The sequence below is a fragment of the Amyelois transitella genome, chromosome 9 (genome assembly GCF_032362555.1).
Source record: "Amyelois transitella isolate CPQ chromosome 9, ilAmyTran1.1, whole genome shotgun sequence".
NCBI lineage: Eukaryota > Metazoa > Arthropoda > Insecta > Lepidoptera > Pyralidae > Amyelois > Amyelois transitella.
Genome location: NC_083512.1, coordinates 8,702,850 through 8,729,264, shown reverse-complemented (window position 1 = coordinate 8,729,264; position 26,415 = coordinate 8,702,850). Strand labels below are relative to the sequence as shown.

The 26,415-nt window shown below is 35.1% G+C and overlaps 1 protein-coding gene across 1 annotated transcript in view; it reads right to left on the bottom strand.

Moving 5' to 3' along the window:
• The window catches only part of LOC106142897 (mannosyl-oligosaccharide alpha-1,2-mannosidase IA), a 60,289-nt gene extending 35,294 nt beyond the window's left edge, over positions 1-24,995 (bottom strand). Inside the window, exon 1 of the mRNA XM_013344837.2 lies at positions 24,313-24,995. Within this exon, the coding sequence (XP_013200291.2) occupies positions 24,313-24,906 (594 nt within the window). The 5' untranslated portion in view covers positions 24,907-24,995. The remainder of the gene's footprint in view (positions 1-24,312) is intronic.
• Positions 24,996-26,415: the final 1,420 nt, after the last annotated feature.

The window sequence follows — 26,415 nt, the reverse complement described above, 5'->3', positions numbered from 1 at the left end:
TAATTCTATGTCATTAAGGAAATTGCATGGTTATACGTACTGCTTAGTTGTCTAATGAATTCAAGTCACTGTGAGTAATATAAACAACATAAAGGGTTATTAATTAATAAGTGTATTCAAGATGTTAGTAAAAATACATACGACGATATTAAATTACATCACTGAGAAGTTGTCAAATAATTTAGACCGAAGAACAAGTGACAGCCTATTACAATTTCCGCGAAGTTCCAGCCAATAGATGCAGAAAAAAGCATAAACAATCCAATAAACCCCTTGTCAAACAGAGCAAACTAGTGTCGGTGAAGGGAAACGAGCGACGCAGACAATTCGGAAAGACATCTAATTCTAGATCCAATTTACGTGTGCCGAGGCTCAGACCACACAGAGCGATGACTCTGCAAACAATTCATTTCGATTGCAATCAGGGAGCACCCCGCAGCCGCACCACTGCCGCGCTGTGTGAAATGCCTTTGCCATAGCCCGTATGTGGAGCTGAAAATTAATACTTCTCAATGAGTTGAGCACCAATATTTCAATCTTAAAAGTATAAATTTGAATCATAATTTATAGCACGGACATAATCTCGATGTGCGTAGTTTTAATTTTACCTTCTCACTTTCTATCGTGATTATAACAGACAATTATCTTACTTAATTTATAAATTGATTTAAACGTAAATAAAAATACGATGCACTGTGAATGACCTACTTTTGACAGTTAATATGTTGTTATAATTTGTCCAAATTTAATTAACAATTTTAATGACTCTGGCACTGGCCTCAATTAAAACAATTCGACGAACAGATAACTATTAATTAATTGATGCCAGATTTATTGAGAGATCCATTTTCTGAAAATTTTGGTATTGCAATAATTATAGTTTCTTTCGTTTCGTTACTCGTAAGTAAATATATTATACCGACGATAACGACACAGGAAAATAAAGCTAGCATTAGTTTGGTATACTAATGCAAGATATATTAATCGGACACACAGACGTAAAACTTTCTTTGAACGAGACTTATTGTATCTACAATAATTTGTAAGTGGTATTGCTGGCCACTAAGGAAAAAAAGAAAAATAAGTGCATTTTTTTATAATATCAAAATATCTATTTTCATTTGTATTAACCAAATATTGTGAAAATCAGTGCATTAATACAGTTCTTGTCTTCGTCCATTAATTTCAAGTTCCAACCCACTTTCAACAGTTCAGTATTAAATACAGACCTGAGACAAAATAATTTCCATCTACTAATTACGTACTGCTTGCAAATAGTATTTCAATTTAGTACATGGGTACATAAACTTATTATACCTAAAAAAATTATAATACCGTATCTATACTAATATTATAAAGCTGAAGAGTTTGTTTGTTTGAACGCGCTAATCTCAGTAACTACTGGTTCGAATTGAAAAATTCTTGCGTTGAATAGACCATTTATCGAGGAAGGCTTTAAGGCTATAACATCACGTTGCAACTATAAGGAGCAAAGAAATAATGAAGAATGTGAAAAAACAGGGAAAATTATTCATCTTGGAGGGCTTCAATGATGCCTAAAATAACTATTCCACACGGACGAAGTCGCGGGCACAGCTTGTTTCATAATAAAACGTTATAAGTATACGTTGTTTGCAACCTATGAAATCAAAAATATACTGTCTACCATGACGTCAGTAGTAATTGCTTTGTAACCTATTATAATCTGTTGAGTATCAATTGTACAATTTTAAAACTACAGTAGTGCGGTGGTTATATTTGCAATTAGTTATTTTAGGTAAATATTTATTTCAAGGAAGATATCAATTTTAGTGTATTGTGTAGCCTAAAGGGCGCTTCGAAAGTTATATTTGACCATCTTCGTTCGCAAGTCATTTTGTATTCATGTCGCTAGCGAAATTGGAAGAAACGATGGGAAGATTTGCATCTACAAACGAACGATGTTTGTACCTTGTTTTTTTCTTATTTAGGTATATTTTTTAGATTGCAATAACTTAGATAAAAAAATATATAACATTTAGGATTATGCGAAATTGTATTGTTTAAATGTCAAATTTTTTTCTGTAAAACATTGAAAACCAAATCATACTGCCATATAATCTTGTATCGAAAAACAATGTGACGTAGCTACGGCTAAACATAACTGACGCAAACATAATAAGCTAAGAATTTGAACATTATTGGTATTTTGTGATAAGTACGATATAAACATATTTTATACGAAATATAAGATAATTAAGAGAGCCTTTGGAAAAGAAAAATCCAGTGGCAAATTAATGGATTCCTTTGAAACGATACCGAAGTTAAAATTGGCCCACCGAACTTGTCACGGCGAGGACAGATGTTTGTACTTTTTTTTTTTTTGCCAAATTTTGTTCACACAAATGTCATCATTATACGCTAAGTGTTATCTTAGTGCGACCAATCCCTTGGGACAAGCCCTGGGTCTGCCTTCATGTTGATAAGCGGCCCGCGTTAAAACCTGAGTTTCTCCACAGTCATACCTGGAGTAGGTAAATCAGGTTTCTACACAATGAATCATTCTGCCATCATGCTTTATTTGTTTATAAACCCTAAAGTCACTAACTGTTTAATCGGGATCTTCAGGCTATTAGATGTTCAACCGTCTCATTCACCATTCCTCGTGAGGATTGTTAGAGCAAAACTAAGTAATAAGAGCCATTGTTACACATACAGAGGCCGCGGTAGGATGCTTAATAAAAAGATATTGAAAAACACGAAGAGAAAAATCTACCTAAAGTAGCACAACAAAGCTACGAGTAGTTCAACATTTATCAGCATTTTTATAGATACGGATGCTGCTTTTCAATTTTCCTTTTTATCGTTTTCTTTTGGTGTTGTTGGGTTTGTTTTTGATGGTAAGAAAAGATACTATGAAATTGTTAACAGAAAACAATGTTTATTGATAACACACAATTGATAGTGTCAAAGCACACACAGCTTGAACTTACTGGATAAGTTAAACTTTTTGCTTAGGTAGGTATCGATAAAAAATGTCCCTCTTAAAAACTTACGAGTGTATAAAGACCCAACAAAAGAATAATAAGTAAATAAAGTTAAAAATAATGTTCACGACAGAGTTAAATTACTGCAAGAGGCGGAGGCAAGTAGTTCACGAGTAAGGCGTGAGAGAACAAATCACGTGCAAACGGGAAACATACACAGAAGAGAATTCCTAAGGACTTGTTAAATGTAAACTAAAGTCTTGTAGACTTCTTACAAGGCGAGAGAATGGAAAACAGGGTGCTTGAACCAGCGCCGGGGGTTGGGGGGGCAACGAAGTTGCTCGTTTTATATGCAAATTTTTCACGTCCTTATGAATATGAAAATTTTCTATTAGAACGTGTCGTTGTCAGCGCTCTCTTGATGTACTGCGAGCCTTCTTCTCCGGAGATTTTCGCCTTTCAGCAATTTGCGGTCGAGCATGTAAATTGAATCAGTTGCTAAAGTACTCTTTTAAGACGCCTCGTACTTGACGCGAATTAACTTTTATTGGGCACCCTTTTTCGTCTTCAAAATAAAAGCTATACAAAGATATTGTTGTTGCAATTAATACTCGTAACAAAAAAGTTTCTTAAAGAAGTCTCATAAGAAATATGGAACAAATATGTATGTTTAGTGGAGAACTCATTAAAATTACAGTATCATCGAGGAGAGCCTTGGAGACCGATGGGCTATCTTATTATGGCAGTACGTAGACGTCCGCGAGCCTCCAGACATTATATGCAGGCACGTACGCTTTCCCAAGGGACCGGGCCTCGACATCCACAGAAAACGTTTAAAGTTACACGACATCCACTATCGAAATAGAATACTTACGAACTATACAAATGTGGGAAATTAACTGTCTGGATGGAACGGAAGGCAATAAAAGTTATTTGAAAATTCTTTAGAATTGAATTCTTTTTTTTCATTACATTTTGAAATTTTATTATAATAATAATAAAATTTTGAAATTTTTATTATTACTAGCACGTAATATATTAAATGTTATCTAATGTTATGCATGAGTTACGCGTATTTACTAAGCATTATCATTTTATTTCGAATATAAACATGTTAGGAAATAGGGTACAGAACTAAAATGAAACCATTTTAAACTGACATGAAACAATCCTGCAAAAAAGGTATTTTTTCTAACAAAACTATTTTTTTCATATTAGTCGGTCACTAATATAAAAAAAAATTATAGTAATTTCGTGAAACATTATTTTTCCATCGACCCATTTCAGTCATTATGGTTTATTAAAATAAAAATATTGATGTTTTGATATTTCAACTAGGTAATCATTATCTTTTATGATAAACCTTGACTTGATTTGAGTACAACCAACATTAAAATATTATAATAGTAGTTTCAGGAATGTATAATCACAATTATTATTCTAGAAATTACAATCATTATCGAGAAAAATAATTAGGAATAAATTAAGACTACAAAAGAAGTTAGTACATTTAATGTGTTGGTTAAATTTGAAACAAGTACAAAATCTTTTTAAAAGACGAAAATAAAATATAAACAGGATGAATAGAGAATATAGCTGCAATGACTGTTGGTGGCACTAACTGTTCTAAATTTAGATAAATAGTCCCAGTTGGAGCTGGGCTGGCTGAGGGTTGGGGTACAGATTTAACATAATATAAAATTCTGATTTTAATAGTAAAGTCATTCAAGGGAAATGCTTATAAAATTGAGACTCTTCTTTTAGGCGATGGACTCGTAACATGTACATATACATATAGTCACGTCTATATCCCTTACGGGGTAGACAGAGCCAACAGTCCCGAAAAGACTGAATGGCCACGTTCAGCTGCTTGTGTGCAGCTCTGTCTACCCCGTAAAGAATAAAGACGTGATTATATGCATGTATGTATATATACTATTTTATTCTGTGAAGTTCTTTCTTAACGTCGCTAAAGAATATATTTATCAGCTCTAATAGCAATCAAAAGACTTAAAATTGAGGATATGAGGAAGGTGATAGTGTAAATAAAAAATACGAATATGAAATACGAATAAAATAAAAAATATAATACGAATAAAAAACCAGGAGCTCACAAAGATGAGAGTACTTCTGCAAAGTGTGGAGGACAGAGTGAAATGCCTAGGTGCCTAGCGTAGCTCGCAGCCGAATTACTCATGAGTAGGCGCGCTGCCAACCGTCGCAGCTGTCCGAACCTTAAGTCTAAAGGGTTGTTTTTCAGAGTTCTTAAAATGAAAAGTGTGACATCCACGTTAAATTGACTTGTTGTTACAGCTTTTTACAAGAAAAATCTGAAAGCATTAATCTTTCAGAAAGTTAAAACAAATTCAAAAGAAACACCCAAAATACATTATTTTTTTTGTTGAAGTCGTCAATGATGTTTACCCTGACTGCGCCATTTCAAATCTTAACTTTTCTAAAATCTTAACTTAAAATTTTACAAAAACCATCCTCAACTCCTCAAGACACGTATGAAAGAACTTTAGCAATAAAAAGAGAAAAAGAGGCTTTCCGGGCCATAGCTTTTACCGAGTTAAAGTTGCTCAAAGAGGCGTACTTTGGCGAGAACTTAGCGATGGTCAATAAACTTAGCCACCGCCGGGATGAGTCGTGCAACAATAACGAGGAACTTTCACAGCTGTTTAGATCTTGTGAAAAAAAGTTTAATTTTAATCTCCAAGTGTGGAAGTTCCGAGGAAAGCAAAAGAGCAATTAATTTTGCAGGAGCCACGATTATGTAGGGAAATCGTCGGCGGGATAAGAGCGAGTGTTTGCCAAGAATTCAATCGCTGAGAGCGTTGCATTGCAGGCGAGGTTTCCCGGGGGCGCGCCCGACTTCGCCACCCGTTTATTAATTGAGCCATCAACATATCTAGTGCGGTAATCTCAACCACAGCAAATGTTTGCAAACAATGTAGCTCATTTCGCAACTAACCACCGATTCATTGAAAAACCTTAATGGACAGCGAAGTGCGGTAATGAAATGTAATGACATAAAATATCTGTAGAAGACACCGCTATTCGCCTAGACGTATTGAAGTATCAGATTTATGACGTCACGTTACGTTCACTGCTAGAGGTGGAATAAAAATTTTGTGACGAAATCGTGCACAAAACTCCGGTGTGACTCGAACAATGTAAAATCCAATTTTCTTCGGTCCCAAGAGCCAGAGCGTTACGGTTTATAGCTATCACGGTGTGGATGTGGTTTAACTTTACGGAATCTATCAGTATTTTTAACAAGCGACGTAAACCTATGTTATGCTACACGCTATAATTGTACGGCGTATGGAATTTACTCGTACTAGCTAGATGGCCTGGGCATATTTCACAATCATGACACAAAAAGGTTTGCGTGTTTTGATTTGTGATGATTGCAAAAACTTTTGTTAGCAGTAATACATACATGTTACTGGACTATGGAATTGAGATTTAAAATTCACTATACAACGTATGTGTGAAACGTTTTTAAAAAGAATATTGTGAAAGGGACTTGCTTAATTTCAGTTTCGCGTTTGCAAGCGTGACCATCGACCGCTTCCTTTAACTTTTATACAAGGAAGAACTTAGGTACGTTACTTACTTTAACGTTTAAAATAAAAATTACAATAAACAAGCTCCGTCCGCGTGGAATAGTCATTTTGCGCATCATTGAAGCCCTCAAGGATGAATAATTTTCCCAATTATTTCTTCGCTCCTAAAAGTTGCAGCGTGATGTTATATAGCCTAAAGCATTCCTCGATAAATGGTCTATTCAACACAAAAATAATTTTTCAATTCGTACCAGTAGGTATTTCCTGAGCTTAGCGCGTTCAAACAAACAAACTCTTCAGCTTTATAATATTAGTATAGAAAAGACGAATTAAGCTATTAGTTGAATCGCGCATTTTAAATCGGAATGTAAAAAAGATACGAACGAATCGAAATAAAATTCGTCAAACCGCATTAATTCAGACACATTACAGATGGCTAAGAAGTGAAGCTCAGTGTTTTTCTTGAAATATATTGTGCGAATAAGTCCGTTGGAGAAAGACAATGGCGCGGCGCGACAGACGGACGACAAAAACGGCAATGCAACCCGCACGCCGTTTATCCGGGCAACCGGAGCGAGCACCGACATAATTGTCAAACAAGAACTCAATGGCGACATGCAACGTGATAAATGTTACATGAAACCTTCAATTATGATTTATTTAACAATGCGACAAAAGTCCGACGCCGCTCCGAAGGTTGCAGCAAAAAGAAACGATGAATCCATGTTGTGCTAAAGACTTTTACAGCAACAGTGTTGCAGACAGCTCAACTTAAGAAGTGGACTTTTTGGGTCGAATTGAAATTACTTTTGTGCTTATTAAGAACACATAACAAAACAAGAAAATTTTAAAAATAAAAATAAGGATTGTGAGTGTGATGCCACAGGTTACGACAATTCTGCAGTTTGAAGAGTTAAAAATTTTAAAAAAAACCGTCTCCTCATGTACCTATCATGTATTGAGATGTCCATCATCAATAAAATTCACTTCTTCGTGATCAACGTAACAACCTCCAACCAACGTTGTCTGTGTACGTCTCAAAAGGAGAAAATTGATGAATATGAAAATAAATTTACTGTAATGATACGATAATGAAACACGACAAGGCACAGCAGGTGGTGTCGTTTTTGCGGCTACGGCGGCGGCAGCAGAATTCATTGCGAGTTTCTTATCAATGAAAGGGAAAATTGCGCTGTACTGCACCCGTGGGAAACCATAACATCGATCGGTATCGAGCACATCCACGAATGCGACAATCTTCGGATTGTCGTAGGAAACCATCAAGACTTAAATTGAACATCGACCTCATCATTAAGACATGATGCTAACCGATCGTCTTGCAAGAGAATGCCTAATTTGCAAATCTTTACTTCATTTAACTTTACAATCTACTCGAAAAGAAAAGCAGCTGGTGCTAGTACACACTATTTATTTTCGTCGCTACCAGACCAGCATCGTAACAATTTATTTGCGACCGTCGTAAATATACAATGCTGGACAAAAAAAACAGACTTATATGAATGGTTGCATATAATATGAACACCTCTAGGGTATAGCAATAAAATATGCTCCTCTGGTATGATGACGTTGCTTGCTTTTGCGAGACGAATGGAATCCTAACTGCCGGCATTCGTCAGAGTCGCCCCGGCCAGTAATGACATTGAAAATTTATTTAATTTGTTGCTGGAAAATCTTACTTCATTTTCTTACCACCGTGTTGCTAAAATGCGAAATACTTAATTGAGCAGCTGAACGAATATAGCAAAAACTTGATACTTTTACTTTGTTTAGAAAAATAATTGAAATGCCAAAACGAAAGGGATCTTTCAAGCTTTTTTTTTTAATTTTAAATTGTATCTGATTAAGTTGCTGATTTCAACTAAGCATAATTCAAGCTTAAGCGTAATCAATGTTAGTTTTATTATTTAGTATTAGTAATTAATTCTGAAGTTTTATATCACAAAAAACAAGATTACATAATACAAATTGTCATATAAAAGCTTAGCTAACCTAACCCAACGAACTTGCATGAACAGGATTGATAGATTGATGAATGAAGATAAAGCAAAGAAATATGGATAGTCTTTGCCAACCTTTCCAGTTAAGAGGCGTGACGTATGTCTATTAGTAAAAGCTTTTCTCTGTTTTCAACAGATTTTCAATTAAATCGGCTAGCATCGCAAAATTTTTCCATCATACAATATCGGACATTGCAAAATCAACCATGGCGCGGCCACATCGCGGCTGTCAGTTAATTGAACTGTGCTCTATTTTTACACGAGTAAATGAATCCAGCAGATGGTTAGTGTACACTGTATCTAAACAGTTATTGCACTATATCTTGTTTACCTATAGGGAAACATCATATCTTAAAAGTAAACATTTTTATTTATATCACGCCAGTTTCCAGAGATAATGGCGTAACTAGGAAAAGTTACTTAATGATATGTATTTTTTTCAAGGTTTTTGCTTTTTAATTATAACATATTAGTACTTTAATTCACCCATCAGAAAAACAACAATAAACTATTGGAAAAGGTAAAGTACTTATAATTGAATGCGGTAAGTAAGTCATTAATATTGTTAAGGTTTTATAGTGGTAACTGTCTTAAGTAACTCTTGTCTGTTCAATTATTTTCTCAATTACTTCTACCGATTTGTGTTCCAGCCATTTCTCATTTCTGGTATGTAACTATCCAAATGCGTATGCATACTCGCATTGCAATGTATCTTTAGTTGCGACGCCGCGCTGCCGTAAATGGCAAACATTCATGGATTGCATTTCAACCTGAATATCTACCAAACCAACAGTTCGGTTGTTTGTAGCCAACCACACTATTTAAACAAACCGCAGGTCAATGTATCAATTACATTTCGTCCTTTATGAGGCCTCAAAATTCGGTCAATTTGCATAAAATTATATTAAATCACGAGGAAATTTGCGGGTCGTCGGCGGTACGTATGTCCGCAAATTTGAGGCCGATACGTCATCGTGAAATCCCGAATCCCTAAAATATCTTTATTACCAATCTAGGTGGTTTATATAATAGCGGAAGGCAAATTAATTCATCGCACGAAAGCGGCATCGGGGTATCTCCCACGATAAGTTTTAGGCCTCGGGTGACGGACGCGGGGACCGGGAAACTATCGTAACGAGATCGGGATTTCTCGGAACGTTACGTACGATCCAGTCTCTCGATTTACAAACTAAAGAGGCTGCCATATATTTGACAATGCAACATGTACGCCCGATATTTTAGCTTAAAAGAATATTATTAAGATCGCCGACAATATCAGTTTAATATAGCATCATCTTCATTTTTTTTTCAGCAACGCCCTTCCACGTTAAAACGATTAATGAAATACGTAAGCTAGATATCTTTCTATACCTTGCATATTTTACTTCTGAATACTGCTCTTCCTACCTCCCACAGTATGAACCTTTGAAAGCTTATCACGATTTTGGAAGTATATTTTCCCAACCGTAGGCCTTTATAAAACATTATGTCATCACATGTGTGTATGTCATGGTTAAGGCATTCATAACATTGACGGATGGGACAATTTAGTTAAAATCAACTTAGCGACAATAATGAAGTTACGAAGACGCGCCTAGACAACAAGGGAGGAGGGCGGGACATGACGGGGCATAAAGCGATTTCGTTCCAGGCTGTGCCCAGAATATGTCAATATTAAAAAGCAGATAGTACAGCTACGGAGCTAACATTTCAATTTGCAGATGTGATCCTCTTTATGCTATTGACTTATGTATCGTAAGTATATTAGATGTTAAGCCGAGAAAGATGTTTTGTTTACTTCCGGAGGCGGGCCGCGTTGTTTACGCCCGCATATTCTTGTTTGCCGTTTCCTCGAAAGCAAATAACATCCCTAGCACGACGACTATTGCGGAGATGTGACGTTTCCTTGCACATCTCAAATATACATAAGTTTCTGTCAATTATGTTACATCGTCACCGGATTTCATTCATCACACCGCTCGATGGTCCACATTAATTTTGAGTGCTTAACGGTTTTTTAAGAAACTCACCAAAAATGTTTCGACTCAATATAAATTTTATTGAAGATCGATGACAGAATTGTGCATTCCGATTCCAAAACCATCGCGGGAGGTGGCGGCTGCGGCGCCCACACGTTGACAGGACAATTGTGGATTTATGCTCCAGGGATCCGCACAGCCGAATTTATGACTTCAAGTTTCCGCCCGGTGAGTTGTCCAAATCAATTTATGTGCCATTCTATTTCATATCGACCGAGGCACGCATTCATCGACGATATCTCTTTGATTTACCCTCTCCTTTACAAACGTGAGACCTAAGAATGCACGATATGTAGCTGTAAACGGCGTGCAGTACCCGAGCTGCCCGTTATTATCGCCCTTACCGGCCATTAGAGGGTTTGGTTTCGCGATCAATTTGCTTCGGTTTCCTTGATATTCCAGCGCGGTCTCGCCGGTTGAATTCGTAAGCTCTCGATTATTTATGTGGACGGGTTTCGCCGACCCTCTCCCGGCGTGTCACTTCGTAAAGAGGAGTAATCGCTTGCGGCTGCTAGCTGAGTGAATTTTTCCATTCGGAAAATGGCCGGAGGAATTAGGTACCGCAGCGTTTCATATTTCAAGGGAAGCCGGCCGTCACGCCCTCCCCTTGCTATCTATCAGCATGGAAGTACAACCGTTTGTTGAGTTGTTTTTTATGTTCCTCGTAAAATGAAGCATAAGAAAATACAGGATGGAGGCAAATCGGGAATTGCCTCAATAACAAAGAACCGAGCTGATGAAACATAAAATAAGGCGTGAAACAAATTGTTACCAATTATGAAGAATTCCGAACGCTTTGCAAAGATTTACCGCTTTTTCTTTGAAAGTCGTTGGTGCAGTCTGGGGTTTCATTAGCGAACTCTTACCTGAAAAAAGAAAAAATAATATGTATTTCTTTGGAATTTTCTCTGTGTTATTTTAAAATACAATTATTTATGCTTGCGTTGCGATTGCGACTGCATATCATCTTTGGTTATAGCTTTGTGAAATTCCATTGTGTGCAATAATTTCCTATATTATAAAATAACATAAACTCCTGAGAATTTGTCAGCAACATTAATAAATTAGTTCCCTTACTAGTGTGAGCCGTTCTTTTATAATTAATAATATATATCAAGATTTCCTTTCCGCACAGCGACCTTTAGAACGTTGATCCGTACCGTAGTAGTAGGTACATTTGTGTGACCACCGAATGAATTCATGAATATTTCATTGAATACAGACTATTGGGGTATAACACAGTCCGATCAATTGTATTGTCAACGGCGCGACACTTTTCTGTGTTACGTGTTGTTCACATGTCATAATTATATGTATATAAATAAATATATATATACATATAATTATGTATTAGTCAGTTGCATTTTACGTCATCCTTGGGAAGTACTTTAAAATACGACCAGTCCGGTCGTATTTTAAAATACCGAGCTTAAGAAATAGGACCAGTTTAAACAACACGGCACAATACTTTTAAAATGATTGGGCAAAGATTTCTGGATCTGGATATATAAATAAATAAGGCTCAATACTGAGAAGAATAGAGTGCATTGTTAGAAATCTACATCCTACCAATATGGGATAATAATGGGCTGACATTTATTCAGTTTAGATATAAAAATAACTTTACATATCTTACAGATACTTAATACTTTTATATCTTTAGTACTTAGTAACTTCAAACGGAAGGATACGTCAACAACGTCTACTGGAAACCGGACCTACGATCCATCGCTCATCCACGCGGCCAACATCATACTTCTTAATAACACTTTTAGATGATTTATTAGTATATAATGTATTTTTGCGCATGAAATAAAAAAGTCTAATAAACTTGACAGTTCTCTGATCAAACCCGGTGGCCCGCCCCTATCTGAATTTTAATTCTATCATTAAGCCATCCAGTTGAAAGTTGCCTTTGAGTCTTTTTAACTGTCGGTTCCATCTGACTCGTATGGGATAAAGACGTCATTTATGTATTTATGTAAAAATAAAGAGATTATCTTTGCTTGTAGCCGAGTGATGGATACATAAAATAATGAAAAGAAGCGAGTCAATATACCATAAAATCATAAATTGGCGTTTCGGGAATCAAGTGTAGCGTTGGGGGCTCCAGCCCGCTCGTATCGGCTAAAGAGGTTCCCGGAGGACAAACGAGCTTGATAAGACGGGAGCAGTGCACTCACTGGCGCTAAGCACCAAAAGCGATCCCTCTTAGTACTCGAGTGCTTATCTAAACCGAATTTTGTTTCTATTCCAGCCTTCGTTATGTTTGTTCAAATTTACCAAGCAAATTTTGAACTACTATTATTTAATTACCCATGAAGGTTCAATTATAATAACTTAGATTCTCTTAGATTATGATCGTGATCCGTGAAGGTTTAATTAAAAATTCTATTAGAAACACTTCAACTTTCTGATGAGATAAATTTATCTTAAGGAATTCAACGGACAGATTTTACTAAGTATATGAAAAGCAAATGATTGAAAAGCATTTGATGAAGTGTAATTTCAGTTCCATGAAATGTCAAATTTTAAAATGACATTATCGCAATAAGAACATCTTTACAAATAAAAAATCTTGCCATGAGTTTAAGATAAACTTTATTCATCCACAAAAATTGGTCAGCATTATGTTGTTGCATTAAAATGGTATTACATTTTATAACTACATACGTTCTATGTTAGAATTGACGAACCAATTCCATAATAACACCTCGACCCATTTCTAAAACTACCCACAACCGTGTTTGGGTCACCCTGGACACATCAATGCCGTGATCGGGGTAGCGCCCATCTGTGATGGATGACTCCACGGCACCTCTCCTGACACGGTAAGATTATTTTACAAGCATGAACATAATTCGGCACAAAAAGCGATGAGAAATTGCCTCAGTAATTAGGTTGAATACAAAGCCAATCTTTCACTTGTCAAATAACCTATAATTATTGGAAAGCAAACTGTAATAAAAGATTATGTTCGTATAGTTCTATCATTCAGTTCTACTATTAAGACTAAGCGGGAAAAAAAACCGTTAAAAACGTGCTAATAAAATAATTAGAAGAACTATTGTCATGATAAGCAGAGCGCTTGAACAGAAAAAAATATTAAGGAATATTTATATTTTCTTAAACTAAGTTATTTTTTGTTACCAATTGTTATATGAGATACACGTTGTTTAAGTAATTAAGATTAATACGTTTCTGGCAACTATTCTTAAAACAGTATTTAATGATCAAAGTTGTTTGGATGATAATCGGACAAAAATGGATGCTTGCGGTCAATGTGGTCTCAAGCGGAAGTCTCTCATTAGAAGACATCCTCCGATACATTACTGGACCACTACCGGTGATCGTAACATTGTCATAAAAATAAACCAGACTTTAGCATTAATTTTATAGTTCATGCAACTGATAAGCGCATCTTGAAAGTATAATGGTAAAAGCAAGAATTTTTGATCGTGCATGCATGACAGTACAGACATCTCCATGTCGACACAAATGCAATAAAAATTTAAATTCATTCTATGTTCGCCAAAAGCAAATATACAAGCTAAAACCATACAACAAATTCTGAAATTAAAACACATTTGGAATGCAATTGGCTGTCAACTTGATATACCTAATGTAAGTGAGTATAATAAGAACACAAATAACATTGTTACGAATGTGCCCGTAATTTTTTACCTACATAAAGATAAACTTTAATTTGACTGCATGGCTAGTCGAAAACGTATGTTGAAAGAGAATAGAGATCTATTAAGCGAATATGATTATAGTACACACGCAAGCGGACAAATTCCAGAGTTGAGCGAATTGTACCAGGAGGGCAAGAGGATGTGGGAGCCCGTCCGCTATTTGGACGAACATTATGAGCAATAAAAGAGTTCCGGAGCGGTGTCCTGCCGGCTAATTACGAGACGCATTAGGACCGCCACCACCCTTATTATTTTCGCAATTCTCTTTTCAAAGTTATCTTGTTTTTGTTGAAGTAAAATTGAAATTATTTAGATACGATTTTTAATTAAATAATTTTCAATGATAGTACGTAAAGAATATATAAAAGAAAGTTTGAAAGTAGCGCCAATAAAACAACAGACAATATTTGTAGCCTACGGCATGTTCAAAGACGGTTTTTTCTTTGAACTTACTTTTCTTCATTAGTGTCAGCAATTTCGTAAATAGGATAATCGCTGATGAAATCTCTATGCGCAAAGGTTAGGAGAGCAATGTTCTTAATTCGGTAATTAAAACTCATAAAAAGGTCTTGCGATGAGTCTAAGAAAAATTACATTCTTTCACAACGTGGCAACTGGCAACTGTCATAACATTTCATTTTAATAATTTTGCACAAAAAGCATTGAAGTGCTTTTTGTGCAAAATTATTTGTTTAAATGAAACTCAACTTTTTTGTGTTACTCCTTTACCACTTTGTACCTTTGCTATTTTATCAAAATAGGCTGAAGGCTTTGTATCCGTTTTAAACCTTTTGTTAATATAAATAAATTAATGTATGTTTATTACTATTAAGTTATTAAATCCACATTGGGTCATGGCAAAAGCTGCATTAGACAAAGGTGCTATACCCTAGTCGCCATTTAGGACAAATATGGCAAAGGGATGGAATGTTCTATTTCTATATTTCTAGAAGAGTCTATCATGGTTATTCTACGTTGTGGCTACATAAGATGTTATCATAACTGTATTTTTGAACAAACTCCGCAACCTACTGTCGTAAGTATAGTTACACAATATTAAAATTAAACTACACAATATTAAAATAATCTATTTAGTGAAAATTTTGCGTAATGAAAATGCTTTCTTTTTGCTCACTTGGGTGAATATACTATATTAAAAAAATGTGAATTAATTCAAAACAAAGAAAAAGAAACATAACGAAAAAAGTTGAAATTGATATCAGTGACCAGGACCAGAACTCATAACTATCTATCGACAGTTCTACTTGCTTTTGCCGTACTTTCAGGTAATTAAAAATTATGAAAATTCCTGAAACCCATATTTAAAAAAGCGCCATCTATTGAGAAAATGCCGTTTAGCCTGCGCGATTTTACCTCCACCTACAAAAGACCATAAGTGTTTCGCAAATCCCACAGGAATAATAGTCATTGCAGCATTATGAAAAGTACCCCGACGACCTTCTCCAGACTCTTCTTAGTCCACGCAAATAATTAAGAGAAAATATTTGTATTTTTGTATGTTTGTAACGAATATACTCAAAAGCTAATGGACTTATTTTCACGAAATTTGGCGCATATAGGTATAGAATAGACGTGTGGACTGTGTCCAAATTTCAAGTTTGTAGCTTCTATGGTTTAGTTTAGGCTGGGCGTAGATGAGTCAGTCACCCATACCCGGAATCCACAGTAGGTACGCATTTATTACTATAATCTTTTAGTAAATCCCTTATCAACTGCCACGTGGCGATAGCGATATGATATGATTAAATGGCATAATAAAGTGATTTATAGCATTTTTATAGCTTTACATCTTCCTACATTTACAGTATTAATAAATTATATATATTATTACATTTGGTTTGAATGAAATAATCTGTGTTTTAATTTTTATACAGTCTGCCCCAACCGCTTTTCTTTGGTTTTTCGTCTACCCGAAGGTTAACTTGAAGAGGCGGATTAAGTGATAAGTCTGCCATTGTGCCATAAAGCTTTTTTTTTAATTAAAATGTATAATATAGATTTTATTTTTAATGAAAATTAAGAAAGTTCGTCTGTCTGATTCAACGTTAGCTACATGATTATCATAAGCACAATGTATATTTATCAACAGGCGTTCAATGTAAACCAATCTGTCTGGCAAGTTATGTATACAGGCAATACTGAATAAATATATCACATTTATACTATCAGTTAACAGATACGTGTTAATGGGTCGGGAGACAAGGGTTCCACTAAAACAGATCACTAGCAATCTATTAATTAATGCTCGACAGAATACAATACAAATCTTTGTGATCACTAAGTAATGAAGATTATTTTGCTGCTCATTTTGGTATCGACTCTGTCAACGACGTCGTCAGCTCATCTACAAAAGGTCTCTTTCGCAAAATGTCCCCTGGTCGTAAAAATATCTCTATCGCAGATCGTCCTATTGAAAAACGTTTGTTGCACCAGGGACTTAGAAATTTTTTTTTATTTCTAAATTAAATCATTTATTGAAATTACAGAGTAATAATGATATCACAATTTTTGATAATGATTTTGCTTTGATAATTGGTTCTTTTTATTACATGTAATCAAAACAAAAAAATACGGGGTAGGCAGAGACTACATATTTCCACTTGCCACGATCCCGGCATTTTCCGGCATTGTTATTATTTTGAATACATAATTTAAGTTAATTTAAGACCCAATTTTCAAAGCAATATCAATAATCATTATTAAAAATTATAATATCATAAAAACTCTGGACTTTTAATAAATGATTTTGCCTATAAATTTTTATTTTTATGTATCGGGCACGACATTTTGCGAAAGAGACATTTTACGACCAGGAGACATTTTGCGAGAGACCATTTACGCACCACGTTACGTTACGCGCACCATATCGTCACCTCTCTGAAGTGAGCGTAGTCTCTAAGCCCAGAATGTTCCTTATGACCATGATCCTGGATTTAATAGATCAGCTTCGTGTAACGAAGAGACCTGCTTGCTGCCTCCTGCCCGACTGACATCCGCAACCTTTGCAGGGGAAACTTAACCTATTAATTGGATAATGGTATAATAACACTAAATGAATGTGCTTATTCTCTTAGTCGCCTTATACAACACCCAGGCCGGGAACCATTAGGCACACGAACAGATAGTATCTAGTATTAGAGGTATATGAGCAATATATGTATAAGTATCTGCTGTGAGGATACGCCCGCGGCGTCCCCGGCCCTAGCGGCTAATTGCCCCGGTTTGCGCCGCGAAATCTCGAACGTTGTCGCTTGTTTATCTTGTCGCTAACTTTTATCGTCCCGACGCCTTCGCCAATACCCGATGGTATAAATACATACTTATAAAGGTACCTTCATTCGTGATTGGAACGATGTTTATGAAGTAGTTTTTAATTTATTGGTAATAAAGTGTTTTATGCTATAGATGAAATATAATGATGATATGAATTTTAATTTAATAGGAATGAAATAATGCTTAGGCTTGAATAGTATTTACTAATGTTTAAAAAAATACATATTTTGCGACTTTACCTTATGAAATCATATAGGTACATAATAACGGAATGAAATACTTAATTGTAGGTAGAAATAAGTATATATGCAATCTTCATAATATTGATTTGTATCTGTTTTGTGTATAGGCTATTTGACTGTATTAAAAATATACATTTCTTTTATGTCATCAGTCTTAATATTATATTTTTGGAGCGATTTGTAATAACGCGAGATAAAAATATTGCATTATTTAAACAAAATCCGCCTCAGAAAATTAGGTTTTTATATGCAGCTGTCACGTGACTAAAAACGAACGTGATTGGCTATCTCCGCGAAAGCTGACAGTCGAAACCTACCAAAAGTGGATGCAATAATGGTTGGAAGAAGATATCTTGATTGTCTTCTTTAAAGACAATCCAGATTTCTATGCTGCCAAACTGAGGAATGTGAAAACATCAATGTAAGTATAATTATCTTGGTAACCACTGATCTTAGATCATGATCTGAAACCACTTCTTGCGAATATTCAAATCCATCGGCATAGAAAAAAACAGTTTCGTAGGAGATTTTATTGTTGTATTAGTGCATTGAGGCACTGCACAACATTTATAGGAACTCATTTTAATAATTTTCACACATATGACGTGGCACAAGTTAAATAAAACAAGAGAAAATCAAAACTTTTCGAAACACCAACAAGCTTTGTATGATATTTACACGAAATTTACGTCACTGCATGCCATGGCCGCCATATTGCTTAAAGTCGCGTTTTGGCGGCATATTTGAATATTTCATTTTCTTTTTCGATTTTTTAATAAAATAGCTGTAATAAAGGCAGAAAAATATTTTTGTAGGGCTCCTTATAAACAAATAAATACCCTAAGATAGTTTTTAGAACTTTGTCAAATAGCCTAATTAACAATTGAAAATATCAGTTATAAAATGGCCCAAAGTCAATTGGAAAGACAACCGCCAGTTGCGTCTGTTTAATTATCTTTAAAAGGTTAGGTTATATTTTAAAATGAGGGTTTTAGAATTTATAATTGATTTTAATAAATATATGTAAAGAATAGAACTTAAACTTGCTTAATAATTGACGCAAGTACAAAATATGGTAGAAGATCCAAAATTACAAACATCTATACTTACTAATATTATAAAGCTGAAGAGTTTGTTTGTTTGTTTGAACGCGCTAATTTCAAGAACTACTGGTTCCAATAGAAAAATTATTTTTGCGATGAATAGACCATTTATCGAGGAAGGCTTTAGGGCCTAAAGCCTTTCTCGAATAATGGTCTAGCCTAATGTTTAGGCTATACAACATCACGCTGCAACTAAAAGGAGAAAAGAAATAAGGGAATATGTGAAAAAAAACGGGGAAAATTATTCATCCTTCAATGATGCCCAAAATAACTATTCCACGCGGACGAAGTCGCGAGCACAGCTAGTCATAAATAACAATGAAAAAAAAACAGGAACAATATATTCAGATTAGGCAATTATAAGCTTCCGTCATACCATATCTAATTTAATAAATTTAACTTCAAAATAATAATTTGGCAGGATGCTCCCATACACGTTAGCAGATATAATTCGAAGTTAATAAATTGAAGTAAAATAAACGTGCCAATAGCAAAACATTCCGGACACTTTATTGAAATAACAATCCTCGTTGTTTGTCTATTCACTACCAGTGATCACCATAAGACAATGAGCAACAAATGACAATGGACTAACTAATTTATTAACCGTTTACTAATAGATTGGATTTGCCAAGACCCAAAACAATGCTTTGTACTTTTTTTGTGTGTTTACCTAACATTTCCGACGTAGGAAAAATCCAAATCAATTTACTTAATAAGTAGGTCTGCATAGTCACCGAAAAATAATCTAAATTCCCCAACAAAATTTAGGAGACGCTGCAGTAGCACAACCTTTTCTATATTTCTAGGGCCATATTGGACTGGCGAGATAAGAGGGGGCTTGACTTACTACAGACGACCTCAAGAAGTCTGAATTGATAGCATCTTCTTTAGAAATTTTATTTCCTACCGTCTTCTCCTTGTCATTCACGTAAAAACTTAGAATTTTTTTCATTCTACTGATCCCATACGAAGATAGTCCTATCCTACTACTATTATAAAGGCGAAAGTTTGTATGGATGTATGGATGTTTGTTACTCTTTCACGCAAAAACTACTGAACCGATTACCATGAAATTTGGTATGTAGGTAGCTGAAGACCCAGAATAACACATAGGCTACTTTTTATCCCAGAGTTCCCGCGGGATTGATAGGGTTTCCATGTGGACGAAGTCGCGGGCGGCCTCTAGTTATGTATAAGACACATAACCATATATGTAAAAGAAATCATTATGCTCTTGCTGTTTAATTAAAACGTTAAAAACACAGTCCACAGTCCACTTTAACTAGTTAAAGCTGATATGCTACCCATCTTTATTTTTGGACTATTTTCCACGGTCGTACAATCTCACAAATTAGGTAAGTATCTTTCCATTAGCCAAACAAAATCATCTAAACGACAACCGGTTTCCCACCGTTCTTACGTTCCGTAAGAAAACGACAACAACTAGGTACTGTTGTGTCAAGTTCAAACAAGTGAGAATTATTGTGCAACTATGATAATCTGGTCATTATTATAACAAAGGCATACAATTTGTTCGATGCTCCGGTTGGAAAAAGAAAGCGACATTGTCATAGTAAACGTTGGTACGGGGTCAGACAGTGAATGTGTGTCGCAGTTTGCGGCGAGACGATACTAGTACCGTTACTTTCGGTACTGTGCTCTGTACTCGCCAAACTTTGTGAACGCTCTCAGTTTAGAAGAAATAGCTGTACTTTTGATGACTAACGGCTGAGAGGCTGATCATCATAGTACAGGATATTGAAGGGCTCCAACACACCCTGATTACGAAACCAAGAACTTAAGTGATATTAGTCGTAATTACAGCTGTTTGAAATATTAAATATCTTACTTTCTTATCTAAAGATTATCTGTGTAAAATTGTTAGGTCTAAAATACATAATCAGCCTACTGTATGGCAGGGAAACGTGGTCAGTGTAGGAGCCGCACAAGTTCACTGCTTGTCCCGGACAAAGTCGAGAGATTAATGACGGAAGACGGGCCCCAGACCCCAAAATATTGTGGTGGAGGGTGCAACCGGGGGCACTCAAAGATAAGAGATCTCTCTACATATTGATGACATAAGCACATTCATGTTAAGGTCGAGAAAAATAATGGTTAAAGAAAGTAAGGAAACCATGGCACTTTACGGTACCAATGACACGCGTAAGTGGGCCTACGCGGAACATGTCACAGTCAAGTTTCACTCCAATTTCCTATGCACATTGTTATACGCCGCCGTGCCACTTCGGCAGGAATCGTCTAGGTAGTTTTATAACTTGTTTATTGTTTTAAAAGAACTTTATTACGTGCTAAAACTATTACAACTGTCGTTAGTTAACAGGTTCTTTTATTTATTGTACTGCTGTTAAAATGATTTATAGAGTTGCACTTTTTTCCTCAGTTGTCAACAAAACTTGTGTAGATTAGAGAAGGTACAGTATCCTTAATCTTTGTACTACCATGAAAGAATCTTTATCGATATGATATTTATTTGGCAGACTAGCCTATTTCCTGCAGTTGATTTCATGCGGCTGAGTTCTTGTTAGGGACTTGTAACACGACCTAGCAGAAAAAGAGATTTTTCACAAATTTAAGAAGTTCCAACGATCCATCGTGATGTTTAACCAAATTTTCGCACGTGCACGATTGGCTAACAAACCGGTGAAATGAAGTGCGTTGTACCAAATGTTTGTCTAAGGGCTTTGTGTGGATCAAATATTTGCACTTATACCTGTGTAGTGTTTGCATATGACTGTGCCCGAAATAATATGCGTCTGATTGGATATTTGTTCGCTTATTCGACATGACTCGCAAGAACTTTGTATCTATGTGGACATGACGTGCGTTGATGTTTAGTTAATTGCTCTTTGCTATACCTACTGAAACTTATAAATGCGAAAGTTTGTAAGGATGTGTGTGTGTTTGTAACTGTTTCGCACAAAAACTACTGCATGCCGAAAACATCAATTAGTTTACATAGGATTACCAACGTAGTAAGTCGCTCTATATTTGGCCATGTGATGATGAATGATCCATCTTATGTGTCATGCATTGCGCCGACACTGCCGTCGGTCGCCGATTCAAAATTGACGAAGAAAGTTTATAGAGAAAGCACTGATCTCTTTTTTTTAAACATGGCGTAAAACGGTAAATTTTAATGTTACTTTTGTATTGATAGATAGCACTTATGGTTATACATAAATCTTAATAGACTTACGTATGCTTATATGTTTGCGTTCGGGAAAGCAAACTCTCAGCTAGTAAAACGGCAGGAAAGCTGGCTATCCTGAAAATGTATTATGGCCTTATTGGGTACATAACTACATACAAAGTAATTGAGCAGATTAAATTCGAGTGGAAGTTGATTGCAAACATGCCACTTATCTGCACACTAAGACTGCAATGATTACCTGATAAGAAACAGCTGAACGAGTAACTTCAGCAATTTTCTTCTTGTTATAACTATTGATAATAATGTACCATGGGATTTCAAACTGAAAATAATTATTTCAGGTCATAATTAGAACAGTAGATTATGTTTTTTTTAAACCGTGAGCCCTCCTTGTGAATCAAATTAATATTTGTACATTAATCAAAATAACACTGACTGACTGATATATTAAAGCACAGCCCAAACTGACAGGGAGAATATTTAGAACATACGTGGACATCCTCTACTTTTAAATATAATTAATATTGTCAATATAAAAAAATGAAATCATTATCAGAATATAGAATAAAAACATGTTAATGATACCTATAATACTATCTTTATTGCACAAAAAACTTTTTGATAGAGAAGTCACAAATTAGGTAAGTAAATTATTCAACTGTGAAAATAGCTGTGACGTACATACAATAATGTCTATATCCCTTGCGGGGTAGGCAGAGCCAACAGTCTTAAAAAGACTGATAGGCCTTGTTCAGCTGTTTGGCGACATGATAGGATTGAGATTGATATTGTGACAGGTTGCTAACTTGTCACCTAAAAAAAATTCCAAGTTTACAAGCCTATCCCTTATATGGGGAAAGTACCTTAGTATACTACAAACATATGGTCACGTCTATATCCTTTGTGGGGAGACAAAACCAACAGTCTTGTAGACTGATAAGCCATGTTTATAAGTAGTATATATATTCTTTTATATTATTAAAATGTTACTAACTATAAATAACCAAAGCCCTTCCTATTCCTATTTGTATTAGACTTTCCTTTTTTTTCCCTACCTCTGAAATCTCTTCTACTAACAAGTAGGTATACTTGTTGTGTTTGTCTTCTTGTATTTTACGTTTGTTAATATTCTCTTAGCAGATCATATAACTGTCCATCGACCAATTTTGTAACTTTGTGTCCCTTCAAACCACAACATTGACAGAATCACCTAAAGTCCAGTGGAAGCCATAACATAGAAAAGAAAGTAGTAGGTATATATTCTTTATGTATACACTGAACCATAGAGGCTGAAAGGCCAATTTTGTACCACCACATTAAATTTTTTACATCAAATTAATCATGACAAAAATGTAGTCTCCGCCTTAGATTTTTGTAGTATGTACATACACACATAAAATCATGCATCTTACCCGTCCATGCATATCTTCCACTTCATCTACATTCATTACTCTCTCCATACAAGCTCTCTTCAGTTATAAACATGTCATATAAATTATGTGTATAATTACTAAAATTTTATTTCACATGTTTAGCATGCTGAATTTATATAGAAAAAAAACAAATGAACACTCCAATTGGAAGTGAAAGTGTTGTTGCATGTGGAATCTCCATATAAAGATATTAATGAGGCAACTGCTCTTTTGCAACTGCAAAATAAAAATAATAAGAGCTTCAACATAACTAATAAATATTTGAATCACATTTATTAGTATGTAGTAGTAAGTGCCCTTTCAGTCTTTTCAAGACTGTTGGCTCTAGCCCACAAGGGATATATGTATATACACATTATAATACATATGTATGTAATGTTCATAACCAGCTTAACAGAAAAAAGGTATGTTTTGTTTGACTTTTGGTAATTAATTACCTCATACAAAATTTCATCCAAATCAGTCCAGCTGTTCATCCACTTGGACATCTCATGTTTCACGTAGAAACAGTCTAAGTAGGTACTTACCTATATTATTTCTTTTTTGATAATTGAATCACTTAAAGTTGTCCTTTAATTATTTTATAAAGACTATAGAAGTACAGTAGCTGTAAACAGTTGTAGGGTATCTTGAGTCAAGGCTAATGGTATCTTTATTATTATTTAGATTATGACTAGCTGTGTCCTAGCAAAACTTGGAACTAAATCAAAAAGTAATATTCTACAGTAACTATGAGAATATAAAAAATTAACATCATGCAATATATTTTACTTACCTCCTTTATTGTTTCCAGTTTATGTTTGACATCAGGATCTGCATTTGGTCCCAATGCTACAGCCACATATTTGTCTGACGCTTCTGCCTTGGGCCCTGATGGCGAAATATTCTTGGCGCCAGCATTATTAGCTGCATCTGGCTCTTCGATCGCATCTATTGGGTTCTTCTGTGGACTTTTTGAAGATGAAACTGATGGAACAACGTCAAATTGGGGTCTCTCTAGCACCTTCATTCCCATATCTTCTTCAATTTTTGCTCGTAGCCGATTCCTGTCTACAATAACATGAGGATCCTCTCCTCCGCCGTGCCGAATGACACCTGGATCTGCATCATTTTGAGCCAAAGGAGGGGGCATAAGGAGTTCAGGTCCAGCTTTCTGGATATGTTTGTAAACTTTGTAAACACTGTCATTTACACTGGTAGAACTTTTGAACTCTGGTAAATAGAATAATGCCCCTAACCACACAATTCCAAATGTCAAAAGTACAGAAACAATCAAATATTTCTCTCGTAGGCGGAACGAACGCCGAGATATGGACGGGACGGGTACTCCATTTACAAAACGCTGGTAGCTTGGTAAAATCCCCGTCATGTTTACGAAAATACAGATCTTACTTCTAAAAATCTAATATATTTAAGTCAGTTTACAGTATAGCGACCCGTCACTTGAAGTCGCCATTAAAGAACTGCCAACTTGACTGAAGCATTTACTGGGATACTATCTCTAAAAATGCTTCTATTTGGTAGTTTAGAAATATAATTTAGTACCTCTCTATTAAAGAAAGACAAAATACTAAATTATGAACTCATGGATTATTCATTCTATTTATCTGTAATAAGATCTCGTTTAAGTCAAAAGTTAGGTAGACTTATGTTAAGTCCAGAATAATTACAACTTTTAACTTCTATCAAAAAATTGGATTATTTCGAATATTCAGTATTCGCGCCAGCAGAACTTTTTGGTTACGGATGCAAATTCGAACGAATTCAAAGCATAATTTGCAAAAAGCAAATATTTTTTTGATAAAAAGCAAATAATTTTGAATATAAAAATTTGTATAAAAAGAAAATACATCGTCATGTTTATTGATGAAATTACAGTTATCAGATTTTTTTAATTTTCACATTTCAAATTTATTTGATACCTAATAATTTGTTTTATTAAGAATCTTCTTTGTTTTCACCTTTTCCTATACTTTTTGTGGGGTTTTCTGTCACTTGCACCTCACCAGTGACTAGTTCTACTGTCACAACATACTGTTCATAACGCTAGCCATTCATCACTATTTTGATTTTCCTCTTTTTCTGAAACCTCAACTTCCATATTTGTCCCTTGTTCTCCTTTTAGTAACATTGACCATGACCATAACCATGACCTTCCTGTCTTCTCATAATGTTTCCGTATCAATTACCTATACCTTTCAACTTTTTATTTATCGGTGCTAATATTTGAACTTTTTTTCTAAAGTGAAACTATCTCTAATTTTTGTAAATATTTTTAGTTGTTGTACGGGACGGGTTGCAGACGAAATTAATAACAGAGACATGGAGAGTGCAACAGTAGTGGTTCATGATATTTAGCCTTGTGACTGATGGATTGACACTCCCTGCATAGTAATATTGTCCCGTTTTACCATTTAGGCACAAAATTATAATTACTTAGTACTACACGTACGTGATTTTAATACTTTAAAAACTTGTAGTTGTTTTCGGTGTTTGTAACATGGCAATTTTCTTTCACATGTTTGTCAAAAATACTCCATAATTATAAATAGTGCTCTCTATGTTGCAAGCAGGAAACTAAAAATGATGACATTGTAAATACGATTTAGTATCGAATGAAATCTATAGAGGGCGCACCCTGGATTTTTGATTTTCCACAATGGACAAAGGGCGAACTCTTAGACACTAATTTTTTTTTAGAAATTATATATTAATATATATGGGCAGAACTCCATCAGATACCAACTTAGAAAATCAGTATAAAAAAGGTTTCCCAGCAGAGCAAAACAAGCAATCAGTCAACTGATCCATACATAGCTCCGCAAAAATAATTAAAAACTTGGTAAAAACAACAAAGGCATTTTTAAGAAGGCAGCCG